General features: G+C 34.4%; 1 protein-coding gene across 1 annotated transcript; it reads left to right on the top strand.

Moving 5' to 3' along the window:
• Positions 1-5,106: 5,106 nt before the first annotated feature.
• On the top strand, positions 5,107-18,185 carry LOC111507350 (farnesol dehydrogenase). The gene is made up of 4 exons (XM_023162651.2): positions 5,107-5,291; positions 7,535-7,996; positions 17,255-17,404; positions 18,050-18,185. The coding sequence occupies exons 1-4, from the start codon at positions 5,184-5,186 to the stop codon at positions 18,092-18,094; spliced, it is 765 nt and encodes a 254-aa protein (XP_023018419.1). The 5' UTR covers positions 5,107-5,183; the 3' UTR covers positions 18,095-18,185.
• Positions 18,186-18,609: the final 424 nt, after the last annotated feature.

An 18,609-nucleotide genomic window follows, 5' to 3' on the forward strand; every position in this document is an offset into this window, starting at 1 on the left:
GACTGCTGTAGACTAAGGTGTTGAAGACACCATCCTGGCAAGCCATGATGGACTCCTCAGTTTCCGACTTCAGTCCACTCGACCTGAGAAAAGCGAACGTCAGGCGCTTTAATACGCCAAGGTCTCCAATGTTCTTGAAGAAAACCCCATGCATTGGCTTATCCTTGTGTCTCCGCAGAAGTAAGGTGATCTCTGCGGCTTTTATCTCAGCTTTTTGCTGAACGGGTTCCAACTCGGTGACAGAGTTGTGGTCACCACGTTCAGAGTTTTCGACTCTGAACGTGCCAGAGTCGAAAACTATACCGAGTTTACCAGTTGCTCGGACAGCTGTCCTAAAGAGAAATGCTCCAATTCCGGCTCTCTCATGGTCACGGACCATGCAGAGAAGAGGATCCGAACTCCTGACGACTTTACAGGCTGTATCCAGTATCATTCTGTCATGTAGACACTCTAAACTCAAAAGTCCACGGCCTCCCTGTTGTCGGGGGAAGTACAACCGTGGAATGGACGATTTGGGATGCAAACCCCTATAGAGATGAATCATTTTTCGGGTCTTTACGTCGAGTTGATACAGCTCCTCCCGAGTCCACTTCACTACTCCAAACGAGTAGAGTAAGATTGGAACGGCAAGCATATTTATTGCAGCAACTTTGTTCTTCCCCGACAGTTTCGATGACCAGATCTGTCGAAGTTTGTGCTGATACTTGCCGCGGAGAGAGTTCTTCACTACTGTTACCTCTTGTGAGTGGCGAGGTAAGTATACGTCTCTCCGGCATCCAGATGCTTCCATCTACGAGCTGCACACCCTCCCCGTAGTCCCCGCATCGTCCTCTTTTGAGATGGACCATTGCACATTTGTCAATCCCGAATTTCATACCGATAGCACCCTCAAGGACTGATGGAGATCCTTCTCTCCAGAGGCATAAAGTTTAAGATCATCCATATAAAACAGATGGATGACCTTGTGCCACCGGTTTCCGGGAGTGTACAGTTATATCCTCGAGTATTTCTGAACGAACGGATAATGGCAATAGTGAGATGCAGAAGAGAAGGAGACTGGGGGAATCACCCTAAAATACACCCCTTCTGAAAGTAACCCACCCTGTTTGGACTCTCGCTTAACCGGATGTTATGGTGAAGCGAGTTTGCCAAAGTGGTATCAGTTGTTCAATGCATCTCACTATGTTGTCGGGTACCGCATGCCATCTGAGCAAATGCAAGATGAGCTCATGCGAAATTGTATCAAATGCCTTACGGTAATCGATCCAGGCCATAGAGAGGTTACGCTTATATTGTATCGAGTCCTGCGCTACACATCTATCGATGAGCAGGTTCTCTTTACATTCAGCGACTCCTCTCTTCGACCCTCTCTGCTCTCTTGTATTATTATTATTATTATTATTATTACTTCATGGTGAAAATCAAAATGAATATCATTAGTGAGTTTTAATAACTTGTGAATAGCGTGTGTGTGTTTGTTCTGAAAAAAATTAAATAAAACTCTACATTATACCAATGATGATATAATAAAATGTTGACTTTATAATATTCTTAGTAAAAGTCTTTCAAAATGCAAATGTAATGTAAAAATAGCAACAATCCGTACCGAATACGTATCTGCCCCTTTGTTTGCAAATGGTCTAACAATAATATCATACGTTTGTTTGAAGGTGGTTGACAATGTTTCATGGTGTATTTCATTAGTTCGGACTTCCATTGTCTAATATGATATAAATTGATTTGAAATCCCTGAAAGAATCTCTAAAAAATTTAAAAAGGTTAGCTGAAAAATAACAATTATATCAAGCAAAAAAACTGAAATAATAATGAAATAAAATACAAACAACAACCAAAAAAAATTATCAACACAATAAATGAAAAATTAAAAATCAAAAGATTCCAAACCAAGTTACTTCACGACGTTTCGATTGTTAGTATCCACAATCGTCTTCGGGTGATAACTGGACTTACTCCTCAGAGATCTGACTTTTTATAGATCATTCGAGTGCTTCCACCTATCCCCTCTTCCCCCTCTCCGCTTCATCCGTTTTAGCGGAAGCTGACCATTTGGCGGGAGTTGGTCGTGTTCCGCTTGATTAGAGGTTTCCATATGTTACGTATCTCTACGCTAGTTCGACTAAATGCGTTGTTGGCCTGGTTCTCGTAAGGCCTCACGAAAACCAGGCCACCAAACGCGGACTGTGATTCCAAGAATTGCATTTACCGGATACCCTGCGAGTTCGGAGAATCATACATCGGTGAAACTAGGAGGTCATTAAAAGTTCGCATTGCCAAGCACAAGAAACACACACAGTGAGGAGAAATCAGCAAATCAGAAATAGCGGAGCATGTTTGGCTCATCAACATAACATCAAGTGGGCTCAAACTGAAATCATCCACAAGGAGGAACACTGGTTTAGGAGAAAATTCAGAGAAGCGGCATATATGTTGTCCAACAACGCATTTAGCCAAGCTATCGTAGAGATACGCAACATATAGAAACCTCCAATCAAGCGGAACACGACCAACTCCCGCCAAACGGTCAGCTTCCGCTGAAACCGAGGCAGCGGACAGAGGGAAGAGGGAAATGGTGAAATCTCTCAAATGACCTATAAATAATCAGATCTCTGAGGAGTACCTAAGTCCAGTTATCACCCGAAGACGATTGTGGATACTAACAATCGAAACGTCGTGAAGTAACTTGGTTTGGATTTTTTTAATTTTCAATTCATTTCTTTTTAAAAAAAATTAATTTTCATCTCGTGTTAATAATTTTATTGTAATTTCAGTTTATTTGCTTGATATAATTGTTATTTTTCAGCTAATTTTTTAAATTTTTTTACAGATTCTTTCAGGGATTTCAAATCAATTCATATCTTATTAGACAACGGAAGTCCGAACCATTGAAATACAATATTATCATATAACAAACAATTCAGTATATCTATGAAAACTACCATTTACAACATGCAAGAAATACCGTGGGTTATTCTATCCCCGCTGCCACAAGGGGGTTCCTTCTACCCGACCTATTTGCACCGTATGGAAAGGCAAGGTTAAAAACATGGGCATGAGCGATTTGATAGTTATACCATAAAGACACACCATTCCTTACAAATACTTGGAAATTGAAAGTTTGAGAACAATTTTCACCCATTTTTCAAATAAAAATAAATTTTATTTGCAAACTAGCTAATCTAATCCCGAGTTTTTTCGGTACAATCAAATCTGATAAAGCTGTGTGAACTCTTATGCAAATAGTTTTTTTGATTCATTAACCTTTCATCATCAAGATGAAGTCTATCTGAACCAACAAGCAATAAACGCATATCATCCAGAAATTTTGATTCAAGTATTACTGGAGTAATCAAATGTTTTGTAAAATGTAAAAATATGAAATTTGGTTCATATTATTTTGGTTGTAAGTGATGAACTACGAATCCATATTTTAAAGAGTTGCCTGTTTTTGGTATGTTTTTGTCCTAAACTCTGTTCATCCAACAAACAAATTAACCCAAACAATGATAGAAGCATGATCACCACGCACATTTGCATCTATTGAGTAGAATAAACAAGCCTCCTTACGCTGGCCAATCAGATTTAAATGCAAGTTTGAAATTTTTGAAATGTCAAGTACTGATACGGCTGAAAAAACTGCTAATTTGTGTCCCTACACTCCATCTAAAAAATTTCCCTATACTCAGCCGCATATTATTGAAAAAAAATATATAGTTTTTGTTGTTCCTCAGTTCGACTATGTACAAGCAGCATTGTCTGGGATATCACGTGTACTAGACATGATAATGAATAATACTGAAGTTTTATCTGTACATCAAAGCGTTATTTTTATAATGATTTGGAGCACTTTTTTGCTTAGACGGACAGAGTAAAGAAAATTTATTTTGATCTTGAAGTAATATGTACAGTCAGATGGAATAGTGAAACGCCGTCACAAAAAAAAGGAACCGTGATTGGCTCTTTATTCTCTATCTATGCATATTCCACTATATCGTGGAAAAAGAGAAAGTCTGAAAAGGTACATAAGTTTACAAGACGGCGCAATGTTTGCAAATAATGAGTAAGCGAATGAAAGAAAAGTTACAAATGACGAGTTCGGACGAAGGGAATCAAGAAAATGAGTTTTCCATTAGGGAATGAGTTGAAAAAAAGTAGGTAGGATTGCTAAGGGTGCAAATGGGCAAGTACGACACTGTCCAATCACGAAAAGATCGAGATGGTTCTGAATGAAATACTGAGGGTAGAGAATGTTCTAGCGGCCTCGAACTCTGAAAGAAAATCATGGAGTACGTGATGTGAGGAGGTTTTATCGAAGGGACCTCGTATCTCAATTCATAGTAACAGGAGACCAGCCTATAAGAGAGCTTCTCCGGGTGCATTTTCTTGAAGTTTCAATGAAGAACTTGTGCAAACTAGTATATACGTACGTAAAAAAGGAAAAACAAAATAACTCCATGATATTGCAGTATTCTCCAGGTGAATCAATGATTCAGACAGCTCCCAGGTAGCAAAAAACCCATATTATTTTTCAGAAGCAAATAAAACGTGAAACAAAGTATAGATAAAGTATAATATATTTCATTAAAAAAAACAAAGTTTATTCAAATATATTTACAATGAAACAGATGCTTCAATTGAGTTATCAATGAAATTGGTGCAAAATGAATAGATCAGTTTTTTGACTTTGGCATAACTTCGAAGGGTGTTTCTTAATTGCGGTAAAGAATGTGAGGTCATGTTTAGAAGTTGATTCCATGAGAAAAAATCGTATAAACATAGTCCCAAAAATGCATTGTTTGCAAGACACAGGGTGTTACCTTTTTTTGAAAATTTCATTTGTATTAATATGAGAAATATCCCCCATCCCATTTTGGTGAGATCTGTTTCCAGTTATAATAGTTGAAGTCGGAAACATCAATTTTACGTCATGCCTAAAAGAGAGTTTTTTGGTTCGTTCTCAGTACAATGTCACTTCTAGAAAACTTTTAATCGCCAAGTGGTTATCAGCATGATACATGTTTCAATTATTTACTTTTATAACAAAACTAATCGGTTAACGATCTAGTTGGAGTATTTTAAATAGTGGGGAGAGCGAACCTTGAAACAGTTTGTTTTTATATAATTTCAGTTGAATTTAGAATATTGAGATAATCACTTGACACAAAATGGTTCTATCAATGGATCGGTGGAAAGGAAAAGTGGCCATTGTTACTGGTGCAAGCTCTGGTATTGGGGCTGCCATCGCTAGAAGATTAGTAGAAGAGGGACTTCAAGTGAGTAATAAAAAACATTGAAAGTTTCAATTCTCATTATTCATGATGATTTCCTACCACGTAGTAACGGCTACATCCATCAATTTAATAATATCTTCATCTGTCACGTTCGATATACTCGGTATGTAACCAAGTCTGAAATTATTATGTTTATAGTATGGAGTTTAAAATCCAAGTCTAGATGAATTGAAATATGAAATAGAACAAATCCTATATTAAGTAGGATCACTTACCTATATTTGACAGCACAATCTGAAACAACCAGATCCATACACTCATATAAATGTGTATATTCATATTCAGTTATTTGCGAGGAATTCTTGGACACAATAATATTTCTTATGTATTTTCTCTATCTCATATCAAAGCAATGCTGCCACCCTGTTCGATAGACTCTTTGATTTTTTACACATATCTTTGGTATGATTGGTACAATCCTATTCCCACGTAGACATCCGGTCCACCCCGGCCTTTAACCGTCGTGAATGGAGGTAGGTGTTATGTAAATCCACTATAGAACTCCCACGTGGACATCCGTTCCATACCGGCCTCCAACCGGCGTAAATGAAAGTGATATTTCTCTTTAAACACTTCCACAAAATATTTATTTTCATAGTGACACGTTCTATGACGGCGGACAATCACAACACAAACTAAGTTCCATCTCCAAAAATGGCGTCCACGTACCTTCTTTGTGGACGGTCGTTATCGGCACGTTTGTCCACCACCATATCAGAAACGAAACTGATTTTTTATGTCTTAGTGAAGTTTTGAGATCGTCGTTATTTTTTTGTTGTCTCTGACTCATTTGACTTCATTTGTTAATGGAAATTTATTTTCAATACAAATCATGAAATCATAAAACAACAGCAAAAATTAATTGGCGCTCCGGGGCGACTTCATTGATTCCAGTGGCGCATTTGCTTTTTCAGCTGCAGGAAAACCCGGAAAAACCTGCAGCACCACATCATACGAAGATCTTGATCTGGCAATGTCCTCTCTCTCATAAAACAAAATGTAGAGTTTCTCCAGAGGCTCCAATAAATTCAATACATTACCAGAACACTTAGTGACACGACTATCCTCAAACATAGACTGGAAAATACCATGTAGGTATTTGAGAATTGAAATGTAAGAATTTTTTTTAGCCTTAAAATTAGGACAACAGTTGCTAATATTTCATTTGTCCCTTCTAGGTTATAAAAACTTTCGAGAAATCTTTGCCTGCACCCCTAATAAGTTTATTCATGCTCATACGAACGTAGACCACAGCTTAGTTATGGCCGATTTCTATAAAGCAAAAATATAGCTATCATTTTTGTTTCGGCTTTTTTCATCTTAGAACAAGTATGATTTACTTACTCTCCAATTTAAATTAGAGTCTAGGTAGATTCAAAAGAATTTCATCATCATATTACTCATGATAGAAGATGAAGGTGAACTTGGAACTATTCAAAATAAACATGCACTAAATTTGTTGATTTTACTTTCTGATTTATTCTGATACAGTTAGCAATTATTGTTACATTTCCATCTGCTAATTTTGAGTTAGATCATAGACATATAGAAGGAACATTAAGGGACCTAGCACCATGTCCTGATATACACCATATTAAATCTTTTTTGTCACTCGGAAATCTTGCTGAGAGTCACAAAACAGAGAAAAAAATCACTTCTGTTTCTGTTGACTTCACCATATAAGTATATGTTGAGATAATAATTGAAATTTGGCTCAATGAATTTGTATTGGGGAAAACTAGAATTAATATCATTGTTTGTGAGTTTATTTCATCCTCAATCAGAGACATATCTTACAAATAGTAGTTGAACCGTGAAATGAATAATCTTCGATTTGTTCAGAAGCTATCTAGAATATTCAGATTTTACTTTGTCACAGTTGTTTTTCTTTCTTCTTTTTCCTTCGATTTTCAATAATACTATAACAATATAATAAGAAGTTGCCTATGAAATATGATTGTGTTTTTCGAAAATTTTGAAGTTGTTTTGTTTCTTTAAGTTTCTGTAGAAGTTTCAAGAGGTGAATGAGAGAGTAACCTCATCCTCTGACGTATAATATCAAATAATGTTGATTATTAAGTTGATACGATCTAAATAAGATCAGCTTTTATTCATCACCACGTCTAACTTCTTGTTATTTTATTGATATTCTTTAGAGGAGATGATTCCTACTATCTACTTTTCTATACTTATCTAATGAAATTCTCTCAGATAAATTATTTCAGGTTGTAGGTTTGGCAAGGAGAAAGGACAGACTAGAAGATTTGAGTAAACTGGTTTCTGATAAACCTGGCAAACTTTATTCCATTCAAACCGATATATCTAATGAGGATGATATTTTGAAGGCATTTGAATGGACGAAACGAAATTTAGGACCAGTCCATATCCTTGTTAACAACGCTGGTACAAATGTAACAGGTTCACTCTTGGATGGATCAACAGAAAATTGGAACAAAATATTCCAGTTGAACGTATTGGGCCTCAGCATAACGACACGAGAAGCTATCAAACAAATGAATCAAAGTAATATTGATGGACACATTATCCATATCAATAGCGTGTCAGGTCACCAACCCATCAGGATCCCGCGATTGGGTATGTACATGGCCAGTAAACATAGCGTGACATCTCTAACCGAGTCGCTTCGATATGAACTGGCTCTTTCAGGATCAAAAGTGAAAGTAACGGTAAGTTTCGTGCCATATGGTTCAAAAATATCTTGAAGTAATTGAACGAAGTGAGTGAACGCCAGAAATGCAATACTCTTCTCAAAGCGCATCTCATCAACCAAGTTGGCGTCCTCAAGAGATGAAGAATTTTTATCATTTTCGCGCGTCGAGAAGAGTATTGCATTTCTGGTGATTGGGATAAGTACTTGTTTTGGATTTATTCTACTAGTCGAGTTCACATGTACCATTTCCTTCTAAAATTTTTATAAAGGCTCCAAATATTACGATAAAGGTGTTATTCGATTCGTATTGTAACGTAAAAAGTTTAAGGAACAGTTCGAAAAGGCGCTGAAGAAAATGGCAAAAGTTATAAACAAATTAATAAAAAAATTAGAGGTTTGATTTTTTTGATTATTTCAAAAAATATTCAAAATGTTTGAATTTTAAAAAAACATCCAAAAAGATCATAAAATTTGCTAAAAAAAAGTTTCGACTCCAGGACTCCAGGAACTGTATCTCTATTATTTACAATATTTACGGAGCCCTGAAACTAGAGCGAAAAACGGGTAGTAAGGCTTTCGCGCGGTGCGTCAATCTGACACAGCAACAAAAAATTTATTTATACATATCAAACATGAAAATTAGGAAATGAAAAAATTCATGTAGTTTTGGAATATATAAATAAATAATAATAATCCGCGGTAAAAAAATGTATCAAAATTTTTCCAATGATTATGCATTTGTTAATAATTAATTTTTTATAAACTGAAAGTTAACATAAAAACCATGATAATAAAGAAACTGAAACCCTAGAATTTTTTCACTTCGTAAAGTTATCCTCAATAGGCTAACAAATAGATCGCTGTCCTAAGTTGAAGCGAAGAACAAAAATGAATCGGGAATCGGGCAAATTTCAGATATGCAGTTGGTTAGTACCTCGTCCACTAGATGGAGTGACATTTTTTTTGCTCGCTCCAACTTAGGACGAGGGATGAAATACTCTGGAAGAATTTTGTTTTTCAATTATGGAGTATCATTGACTTTAGGTCGATCATGGCCACTATGTTGCACTGATGAGTGGCTAAGGAGCCCGAAACCGGTCTGCAAGTGTGCTCGTTCCAAAATTGAAAGTCGACTCTTTCAGTATTGCCAATTGCATATGCAGGAAATTTTCTGTGAAGATTCCTGCACTGACGCCTGTCGGATATAATCCAACGCCGTTCGTGGTATTAACCAGGGGAGTAGTTGTTTTCTGATAGGCGTCAGTACATTCAACCTACTGTGTAGGTATATCCAAGACTGGTTTGAACATTTGAAGTTCATTTCTTTAGATTCATCCAAAATATATTCTAAAAATAGTCAATTATTTCTGTGTACTGAATAAAACCCATATTTTTCTCATGCCACTGTACTGTTTGAACACAATTGAACACAAATCCTTATTTGTTTTATATGTATATTCATATTATGAGTAGATATGACTTCCACCGAGAAAGTAAAGGCGATGACGTCTCCCTTTACAAATACGCCATGTATCAGATCGACATAAGATTCAATTCACGAGTATCAAATATAAACGAGGCTTCCCAAAGCAATACGTTGTAATGTCAAGCTTCGACGTTAATCGCCGAACAAGAATCGTTCTACGTGTTCCACTGCATGCTAATTTGGGTTCTGGTTTCAACGTGGATTTAATAAAATGAAGTATTGATCAAAGAGTGTGAATTTTCAGGACTGGATGTCACTGTGTAAAACTATTTTCGAGTTTGTCGACCGTGGTCTGTAGATTTTTGAGCCTGATGTTTCGTCTACTACTGCGATGCTTTCATAACAGTATCTGCTGTGAGAACAACCCGAGCACTTCCGTCCGGTGCCTCATCGCCTTCAACAATGTCTGCCGCAGCAGTAGACGAAACATCAGGCATAAAAACATACAAACCTCGGCAAACAAATTTGAAAATGGCTTTGACACAAATAAAATATTGTTTGTGTATATATCTTGTGTCTGTGTATATATTCTTGTGTTTTGTATACTATTAACCTGCTACTTTCCATAATCATTTCTAGTAACTATGCATTCAATTATCTATCAATTATCGGTTCTAAGTTCATCCATTTTCTCTCAATTCATTTAGCACTAATGATAATATACGTATCCATTATTTGTAGTGATACGCCGAATATTCGTTTGGTATTAGGCCTCTTTTTCATGGCTACACGACATGGTTTAGAACTGAAAGACAAAACTTCTTATGTGAGATTTATGTTATTTTGTAAGTCAAAGAAATCCATTGAAGAATGTGTTGATAAGGCTGATAAAATAAAGCAATTAAACTTCAAACGAACATTTATTTTTAAAACTAAAATCAAAACAATAATTATTTTCAAACTTTGATTGAAGTAACATTTCTTTCTGAACTTAAAATCAATATTGTTTCAAACCTCAATCAAATCAACATTTCACTCATTATCTTTCAATTATTTTTCACTTGCACCAGTTACCCTACCGGTATATGTGTAGTTGTCATAACTTGTCGAATTTATTTAAGCCTAAATGATTTTCCCGATTATACTTTCTGATAAAATAGGTAGTGAACAGTTAACATCCTTTTTCATAGTTCGCACATCTCAGAAGCACAGCTAGATTTGCCAAACTGTACATCAATGACGATGATAGTGTTTCATTCAAAACAAATTTTATATCGATACTTTTCAATATATAATAATAATAATAATAATATGCTTTATTACCCAAAGAACATTAGGTCTTATTGACAAAGCTACAAATTTTCATCAGTCATCATAAACATAAGCATATATATATATATATATATATATATATATATATATATATATATATATATATATATATATATATATTATATTTATATATATATATTTATATATACTATATATATATAGTATGTATATATATATATATATATATATATATATATATATATATATATATATATATTTATTTATTTATATACATATACATATCTATACACACACATACATATATAGGGTACAAATAATGTTAAAATACTCAAACACATATGAAATTGATTAGAGACATCATACAATAAAAAATACCAAAAAAGTTTAAAATGTTTAAATGCAGTATACAATACTTTGTTCAATGAAAAATACAGTTGATGAAATAAATTAGAGAAAATTATCCTCATAGAACTCTTCTAAACTATAATAGGGTCTACCACATTAATAAGTCTTTTAGTGACTTTCGAAATACACAGCTATCCTCTAAAATTTTAATATGGTCAGGTAAATGATTGAACATCTTGAGACCATTATAATATATAAAGTCTTTGACTAGAGTACAGGCTGATATAGGTTATCTTAGGTCGTTAGATTGACGAAGAGCATAATAATTGGAGTAACCGCTAAATATCAATTTATGTTTGTTAATCAAACATACTGTTTCTAAAATAAAGATATAAAGATTTCATAAACTGTCAAGATTTTATGTTATTCAAATAGGGGTTTGCAGGAGTCTCGACTTTTGGCATTACACATGAATCTTATAGCCCTTTTCTGAATGATGAACACCGTCTGCATTTGATTTTTGCAACATACTCCCCAGAAAGGAATTCCATACCTCAAATGTGACTCAACAAGTGAGAAGTAAGCCGATTTAACGGCAGACAAACTAAGATCCTTATATGTTATTCTCACTGTAAAATACCCTGAAGCTGGGTTTTTATTGAGGGTTGCAATGTGATCGGCGAATTTGAGTTTATTGTCAATTATTACACCCAAAAATTTAGTACTAGGTCTGTTTTAAATTATCGTGTCCGCGTCCTGTGTTGGTAAAGGAATGCTATCAATAAAGCAGCGGAATGATATTGAATTTGTTTTGGAAACATTGAAAGACAGCAGATTAGAGTCGCACCACTTTTTTATTTTTCTATATCTGCACTTATATTCTCGTGTAGATTACATAAAGTTTTATCACGCCACAATATTGTGGTGTCATCAGCAAATAGGGTGAATTTTCCTTTTATATCGATATATGCTGAATCGTTTATGCAAAGCAGGAAAAATATCAGTCCCAGTATTGAACCTTGTGGTACGCCATCCTTCTGATGAGGATGATGAGGTTTTCATAATCTGACTTCTTCTTGTGGGATAATTTTTGAACCACTTGTGAGTAATTCCACGGATGCCATAGTGATATAGTTTTTTCAGCAGTATTCCATGATCTACACAGTCAAAGGCTTTAGAAAAGTCACAGAACACGCCTGCTGATGACTCTTTTTATCAATATTTCCATAAACGTCATATAACAAAGAAAATATAGCATCATGGGTCTTCTTTTTTTATTGAAAGCCGAACTGGTTGTTGCTTATGACACTATTATTATTTTAAAAAATTGTCAATTTTAATTTAACCAGTTTCTCTATTAGCTTGCCTAGAGTGGGAAAGAGACATATAGGACGGAAGTTTGAAGGATCACTGAGATCACCACCTTTGTGCAATGGGATAACTATTGATTTTTTAGGCAGGAAGGGAATGTTCCGGTCTTGAAGGATGAGTTTATTGCGAACGCTAGAGCATTTAATGGGGTATCAGGAAGGTTAGCAAAAATGATAATTGAAATTTCGTCTATTCCCGCGGCCTTTTTATTTTTAAAAGATTGAATTATTTCTTTAAGCTCATTTGCATCAGTAGGGTGTACAATGCAGTTATCAGCGATCCATATGTTCTCTAAATGAGTCAACGGATTAAGAGAAGTTTGTATGTTTTTTGTTAATTTTTCTGCTATAGAGCAATAGTAATTGTTCAGTATGTTTGCGTTTATTGGTATATCAACTTGATCTTTCCTTTGTTTTCCTCTAAAATCATTAATCATGAATCACATATCTTTTGATTTATTGGTTGCTTGCAAAATTCTGCTTTTATAGTAGATCTTTTTTGAGCATTCAATTACTTTTCTATAAGTAGTTCTATATTTTTCAACATAGGTATGAAAATATATACTATTCGTGAAGTTTTTTATATAATTAAGTGATTTCATTAGTCTCGCAGAAACCTATATGCCCTTTGTAATCCAGTGTGTCTTTTTCTCCAGTTCAATTCTTTGATAAGGAAAAGATTCATCAAAAATGTTTTTTATTTGGGAATATAAAACAGAAAGGGGTTCATTTTGCACTTCTAATATAAAATTCCAATCAGCATGAAGTCATCCGTGGCAGAATCCATCATAATTCCGAGAGTTGAAGAGTCGTCCATACTTGAATTTCCTAGTTTTCATAACTGAGTCAATCAATATTGTGACCTGAACCGCCTCGTGGTCGGAGAAACCAGGAGAAACATATTGTGTAGCTTTTCTATGAATTTCTGTTTCGATTCCATAACGAATATGTCAAATACAAACTGAATAGGAAAAGTGATTTTCGTACAATTCAATGTTCATATGAAAGTAGTTGTACCGAAATGAGTTTTTCTTTCGTGAATCAGCGTTCATGAGAACGTAGACATTTCGAAGGACCTTTTTTCGTTCATTCTAGATGTGAAATAATTTTCTATGCATTTTCTACACATTTTTCTAAAGAGTTCATTCTGAATTCAATTGATTTCTTCCTTCTATGGAAGTTTCCTACATGTTTTGTATAAAAATGGCAAAGTAAAAAGCAGACGAGCTTTTCTCCCCAAACTGCCATATATTTACTGTAATTGCATTAGGATGTGGATATCTTGTATCTACTCTAATTTTCTTGATATAGGCGATATCTGTCTTCTTATCCACTCGTAGAAGTATCTTACAACTACTAGTCCATTTTATAAACATTTCAATTCGTGATGGGTATCAAGAACTTTCGAAGTTTCGAAGTTTTTCGGCATTTATGAAGCGCTTCGAATTTTCATGGCAGTTTACCCATTTCAGGTTAAACCCCATCCTGTTGAAGAATTTCGCAGTAGAAGCAGATATGTTTTTCAGCCACCATCTATAGTCATTTCCAATTATGGAAAGTATTCTGAAAAAAATGTTAAAATCTCCACCTGTTTTTTTGAATGACAAAGCTTGTTGTTATTTTATCCACTCAGTATGTAATCAGATGTATGGAATCTACATCTTTCGGAAAGCTTTCTCCTAGAAATTTCATAGAACGATTTATTGAATTCCTTTCTTTTTAGTGGTTTGAGATATAAATAGTTCCTGGTTGTAAAAAATGAAGCACAACTATTTAATCTGTCTACATGGTTTATTATAGATCCCAGAGATTCTATGTTCCAATAACGAATTTGATATTTTTTTTATATTCTATCACACAATAGTCCCAATAAAAGCACATCATCAAGGTATTATTAATATTTTTGAATGCAAAAAATTCAATATTGATTTGAATATTTTTATAAACACCAATAAAGACTTCAAACTGAGAGGTGTAAATTCATACATGTAATGTACAAAAGTACATCAGATATTTACGTAATAAACAATGGCACCAATTACAATAATACCGGAAGTCTATCTCAAAATTATTTCCAATTGGACGAAACGTTTTATTCATGCAGTGAAGGACTAATAATGGGTAACCCGTTAAGTTCTTTGCTGGCTGAAATTTTTATGGATAACATAGAGAATGAAATTCATAATAATCAATAAATCCCTGGCTATGACTATTACAAAAATTAATAATAAACATGATTTTGCAATTTTCCACAAACCATCTCGTACAGAAATTGTCATACATAATTCCTTCACACATACCCTTACCAACATGAAGTAGCTGCATTCAATAGTCTTCATAGACTATTAAATATTCCAGTGTCGGAAAGTAATTTTCAGAGAGAGCTGATTTTCATCGAACAAATCACTGTCAACAAAGGTTGTAAGGTAGATATTATCGAATCCATTCTTTCTGAATAAACTACAAAAACAAGCTATGGACCAGGTCTACCCAAATTGAAAAAAAGATATTTCTTTTTTTGAAAAAAGAATACTTGGACGTGGCTTACAGAACGAATAATAGTTCAAGACAAAACTTCAATTGGGATAGATGAGGAATATATAAGTTTACTTGTGAGTATTGCCCGAAACTTTAACTCCAAAGGGAGTAATTTTTTCCAATTAATAAAAGAGCATATAAGAAGTTTCATGAATGGAAAGATCAATTCCACATTCGCAAATTATCTTTCAGCAGAAGGATATGAGTTCAATCATGAATGTTACGTGTTACATTCAGAAGAATAACTCCTCGTTACTGAATATTTTTTCAAATGTGTGCATGAGCTCAGGTCATTTCATTCATTATAAACTCAGGTATATATTAAAATTAGGTAAAACTCAGGTACTTGAAATTTAGGTACTTCAAATTGTAAAAAATATACAGTGCTTTTCTTTAATGTCCCCCCCTTTTATTTTTTGAACGGATCAACTCAAAAAATTTAAATTTGGGATAATGAAATTATTGCATGAATACTTTATTTTGAAGTGAAATAGATAGATGAAACTTTCAAGATGGCGACTGGGCGCCATCTCGGAAAAAAAAATTAAATGGAAAGGGGGGTCCTGTGACACATCTTTTTGAAGCTCCTGACAAATGCTTCACAACCCAAGAATATAATGTTAATATCTTCAACTACTCAAAATGGCGGAAGTTTTAATAATTGCCTGAATACATTGACATTTAACTACATAATATGAAGTAATAAGCTTGAGGTCACTTCAAAAGATGCTCGAAATGGTTGCCTTGAACTTTTTGACAAATGAACAGCCTATCCGATATTTCACGCCGAACACTTTCGAACACAGTAACGTTCAGTTTCGTCCAAAGGTGTCAAATCTGGCGAGCGGGCTGGCCATTCTGTAGGACATCGACGGCCAATCCAACGACCGGGAAAACTAGTATCCAAATAGTTTCTTACTTGTCTGGAGTAACGTGGTGATGCTCCATTTTGTTGGAATACAATATTCATATCGAATTCATTAGGATTCGCTTCGACGATTTCAGTGAGAGGGTCAACAGTAGTTTCCAGCATATTCAAATACAGTTCCCCTGTTGAATTTTGATCAATAAATAGAGGTCCTGAGATATGGTTTTCCAATATTCCTGCCCAAACGTTATTTTTTTCTGTATATTGGGTATCTGTTTCCCAGAAAACGTGAGGGTTGGTGCCACTCCAATAACGGCAATTTTGTCTGTGGACATTGCCTTTAAAAAAAATGTACATTCGTCACTGCAACAAATATTGTAGAGAAATGTAGGATGCCTTACAATGGTTTCCGTCATGATTTCGCAGAATTCTGTTCTTCGATCAGAGTCATCTTCAGTTAATTGGTGTACCTTTTAATTTTGTATGGATGATACCTATTCCTCTTTAATCTCCATACATTAGAAGGAGATATCTCACAAACATTCGCGACGGAATAAGTAGACTGTTCAGGATTTACTACCATCCCACCAATTATTTGCACTTGCTGTTCTTCCGGAATGGACGGATGACCTGGGGGCTTTTGTACACTACCAGTAGTTGTGAATTTGGATACAAGTTCCCTCAAATATTTTCTACAGATAGGACGATTCCGAAAAGTTCACTGAAAATCCTTTCGTTCTCGTGAAAGTTACGCGTCGGCGTTGCACCGTAAATAAAAATCTCCCAATGGAGGAGAATTGACCATTTTAGAGATTGTTGACGTGGTACTTTTCTATTAGTGAAACCGAAAACTGAATGAGAATATTCCAACTGAACAATGATGTTTATTGTCGTACTGACATTTTTTGTTGTTTTTATAAACAAAAAATAACTTAACAAACCTTATCAGATTGTTGGAATTGCCATATGGCAGATAAAAATAATTTTTTATAGAAATATCGATATTAATGTGTTTGTCTTCAGGAAATTATTAAATGTAGTAGGTGAAGATATTGACTTCATATTCATGTGTCAGAAGACTCCCCATTTATTTTTTTTTCCAGATGACGCCCAGTCGCCATCTTGAAAGTTTCCTCTGTCAATTTAGTTAGTAAAAACACGCCTGAAGAAGCCATTGTATGGCGAAAAACGTTTTCCATTTTTGTAAAACTGTTTAGTAGTGAAAATCAATTATCGGTCGATTTCATCAAATTTACCGGTACTCAGTCATCTGAGAGAAATCATAGATATATATTTCATAATCCCACAGATAATTCAATACCACTAATCATAAATTAGTGATGTGGATCATTTAATAATACATAATTATTGGTAAAATGAGGAAAATATAATTGTATGTTTATAATACTTGTCTTCAACAAAAATATTTTTCAGAGTATAAGTCCAGGTTTAGTTGACACCGAAATGATTTCTAACAGAAATACGGAAGTTATTAAAAAAATCATCGAAGATAAAATCATTCTCAACCCTGATGACATCGTAGATGGATTGATTTATGTATTGTCAACACCACCGCACGTACAGGTAACTTTTAATGGATTTCACTTGGATATTTTCATTTTCCCATAATTATTATTATGTAAAATTGGAAAATATTGAATTCTGAATCTGTTGAAGCTCAAAAGAAGATCTGTAGAACAAAAAATCCAAAACAAACTTCTCAACTTGGAGAATGAAATCAATTGCATTATGCCATTTTCTCAAAGTTTGTATTCTTACCCAATTTATAACCGTCATTTAGATACAAGCGCTACCCTTCAGTTAGCCTTGAGAATTTTAATAGTTCTTAGGTATATCTAAAAAGAAATCTACGTTTTGGCGTTTATTCAAAGTCAGCAAATATACATAAACAATTCAATAATTTTGTTGACTCAATTCTGCTACCACATATTTCGCTCATCATTCATTATTTGCATAATTCACTAATCAGTGTGAAGTGAAAACTGCGTTAATTAATGTCACAAAAATTAACAATTCTCCAAAAATAGAGTTCGAGTTTAACCTGGAATGGCTGCTTTAATTTTGTATTGCCCACTATATCCTGAATTGCTGTTCCATTCACTTGTTATGCAATTATTTTCAAAATTATTCATCTCATTCATTACAATTGTATCACTTTCATCATGTGGAGTTATTAACACTGAAAACAAATACTTCAATTTTTTTCAGGTACATGAACTGATGATACGCCCTGTCGGAGAGTTATATGGTTAGAAACGTGCCGATGATGAAAGAATAAAGAAAACAAAAATTATTGTAATGCGAGATATAATATTAAAATACATCATTTCAAAATGCATCAAAATTTGCATGTTTTTTTGGTAACTATTGCTAAGATGTTTCCCCAGTAGCCAGACAAGTTTTAGTGCCTGACAAGAAAAACTTGAAGAGTAGGTAGTTGACAGGTCATTCATAACGTAAGCTGCCAAAATTGAGACAATTTTTTTTGCTCCCATAGTAGTTCCAAAAGTTTGTTTTTCAACTTCTTCATGAACAAACTTTGAGATATGTATTACTAGTTCTTGCGCGCGGCTTCGTCCGCGTAGAATTTGTTACAATAATTTTTTTATCGACCCAAAACTTCAGGTTTCCAACTTCAAAACTGACGAAATGCATTATAATCTTTGAACCCCAATTTTTTCCCCTCGAGGGCGGAAATTCCTGATTACCTTTCTTAATGCTAATTTACATTATACAAAAAACTTACCTGCATATTTCATGATTCTAGG

This window comes from Leptinotarsa decemlineata, unplaced genomic scaffold (assembly GCF_025532065.1).
Source record: "Leptinotarsa decemlineata unplaced genomic scaffold, Ldec_3_MD MMD2_tig00078346_RagTag_RagTag, whole genome shotgun sequence".
NCBI lineage: Eukaryota > Metazoa > Arthropoda > Insecta > Coleoptera > Chrysomelidae > Leptinotarsa > Leptinotarsa decemlineata.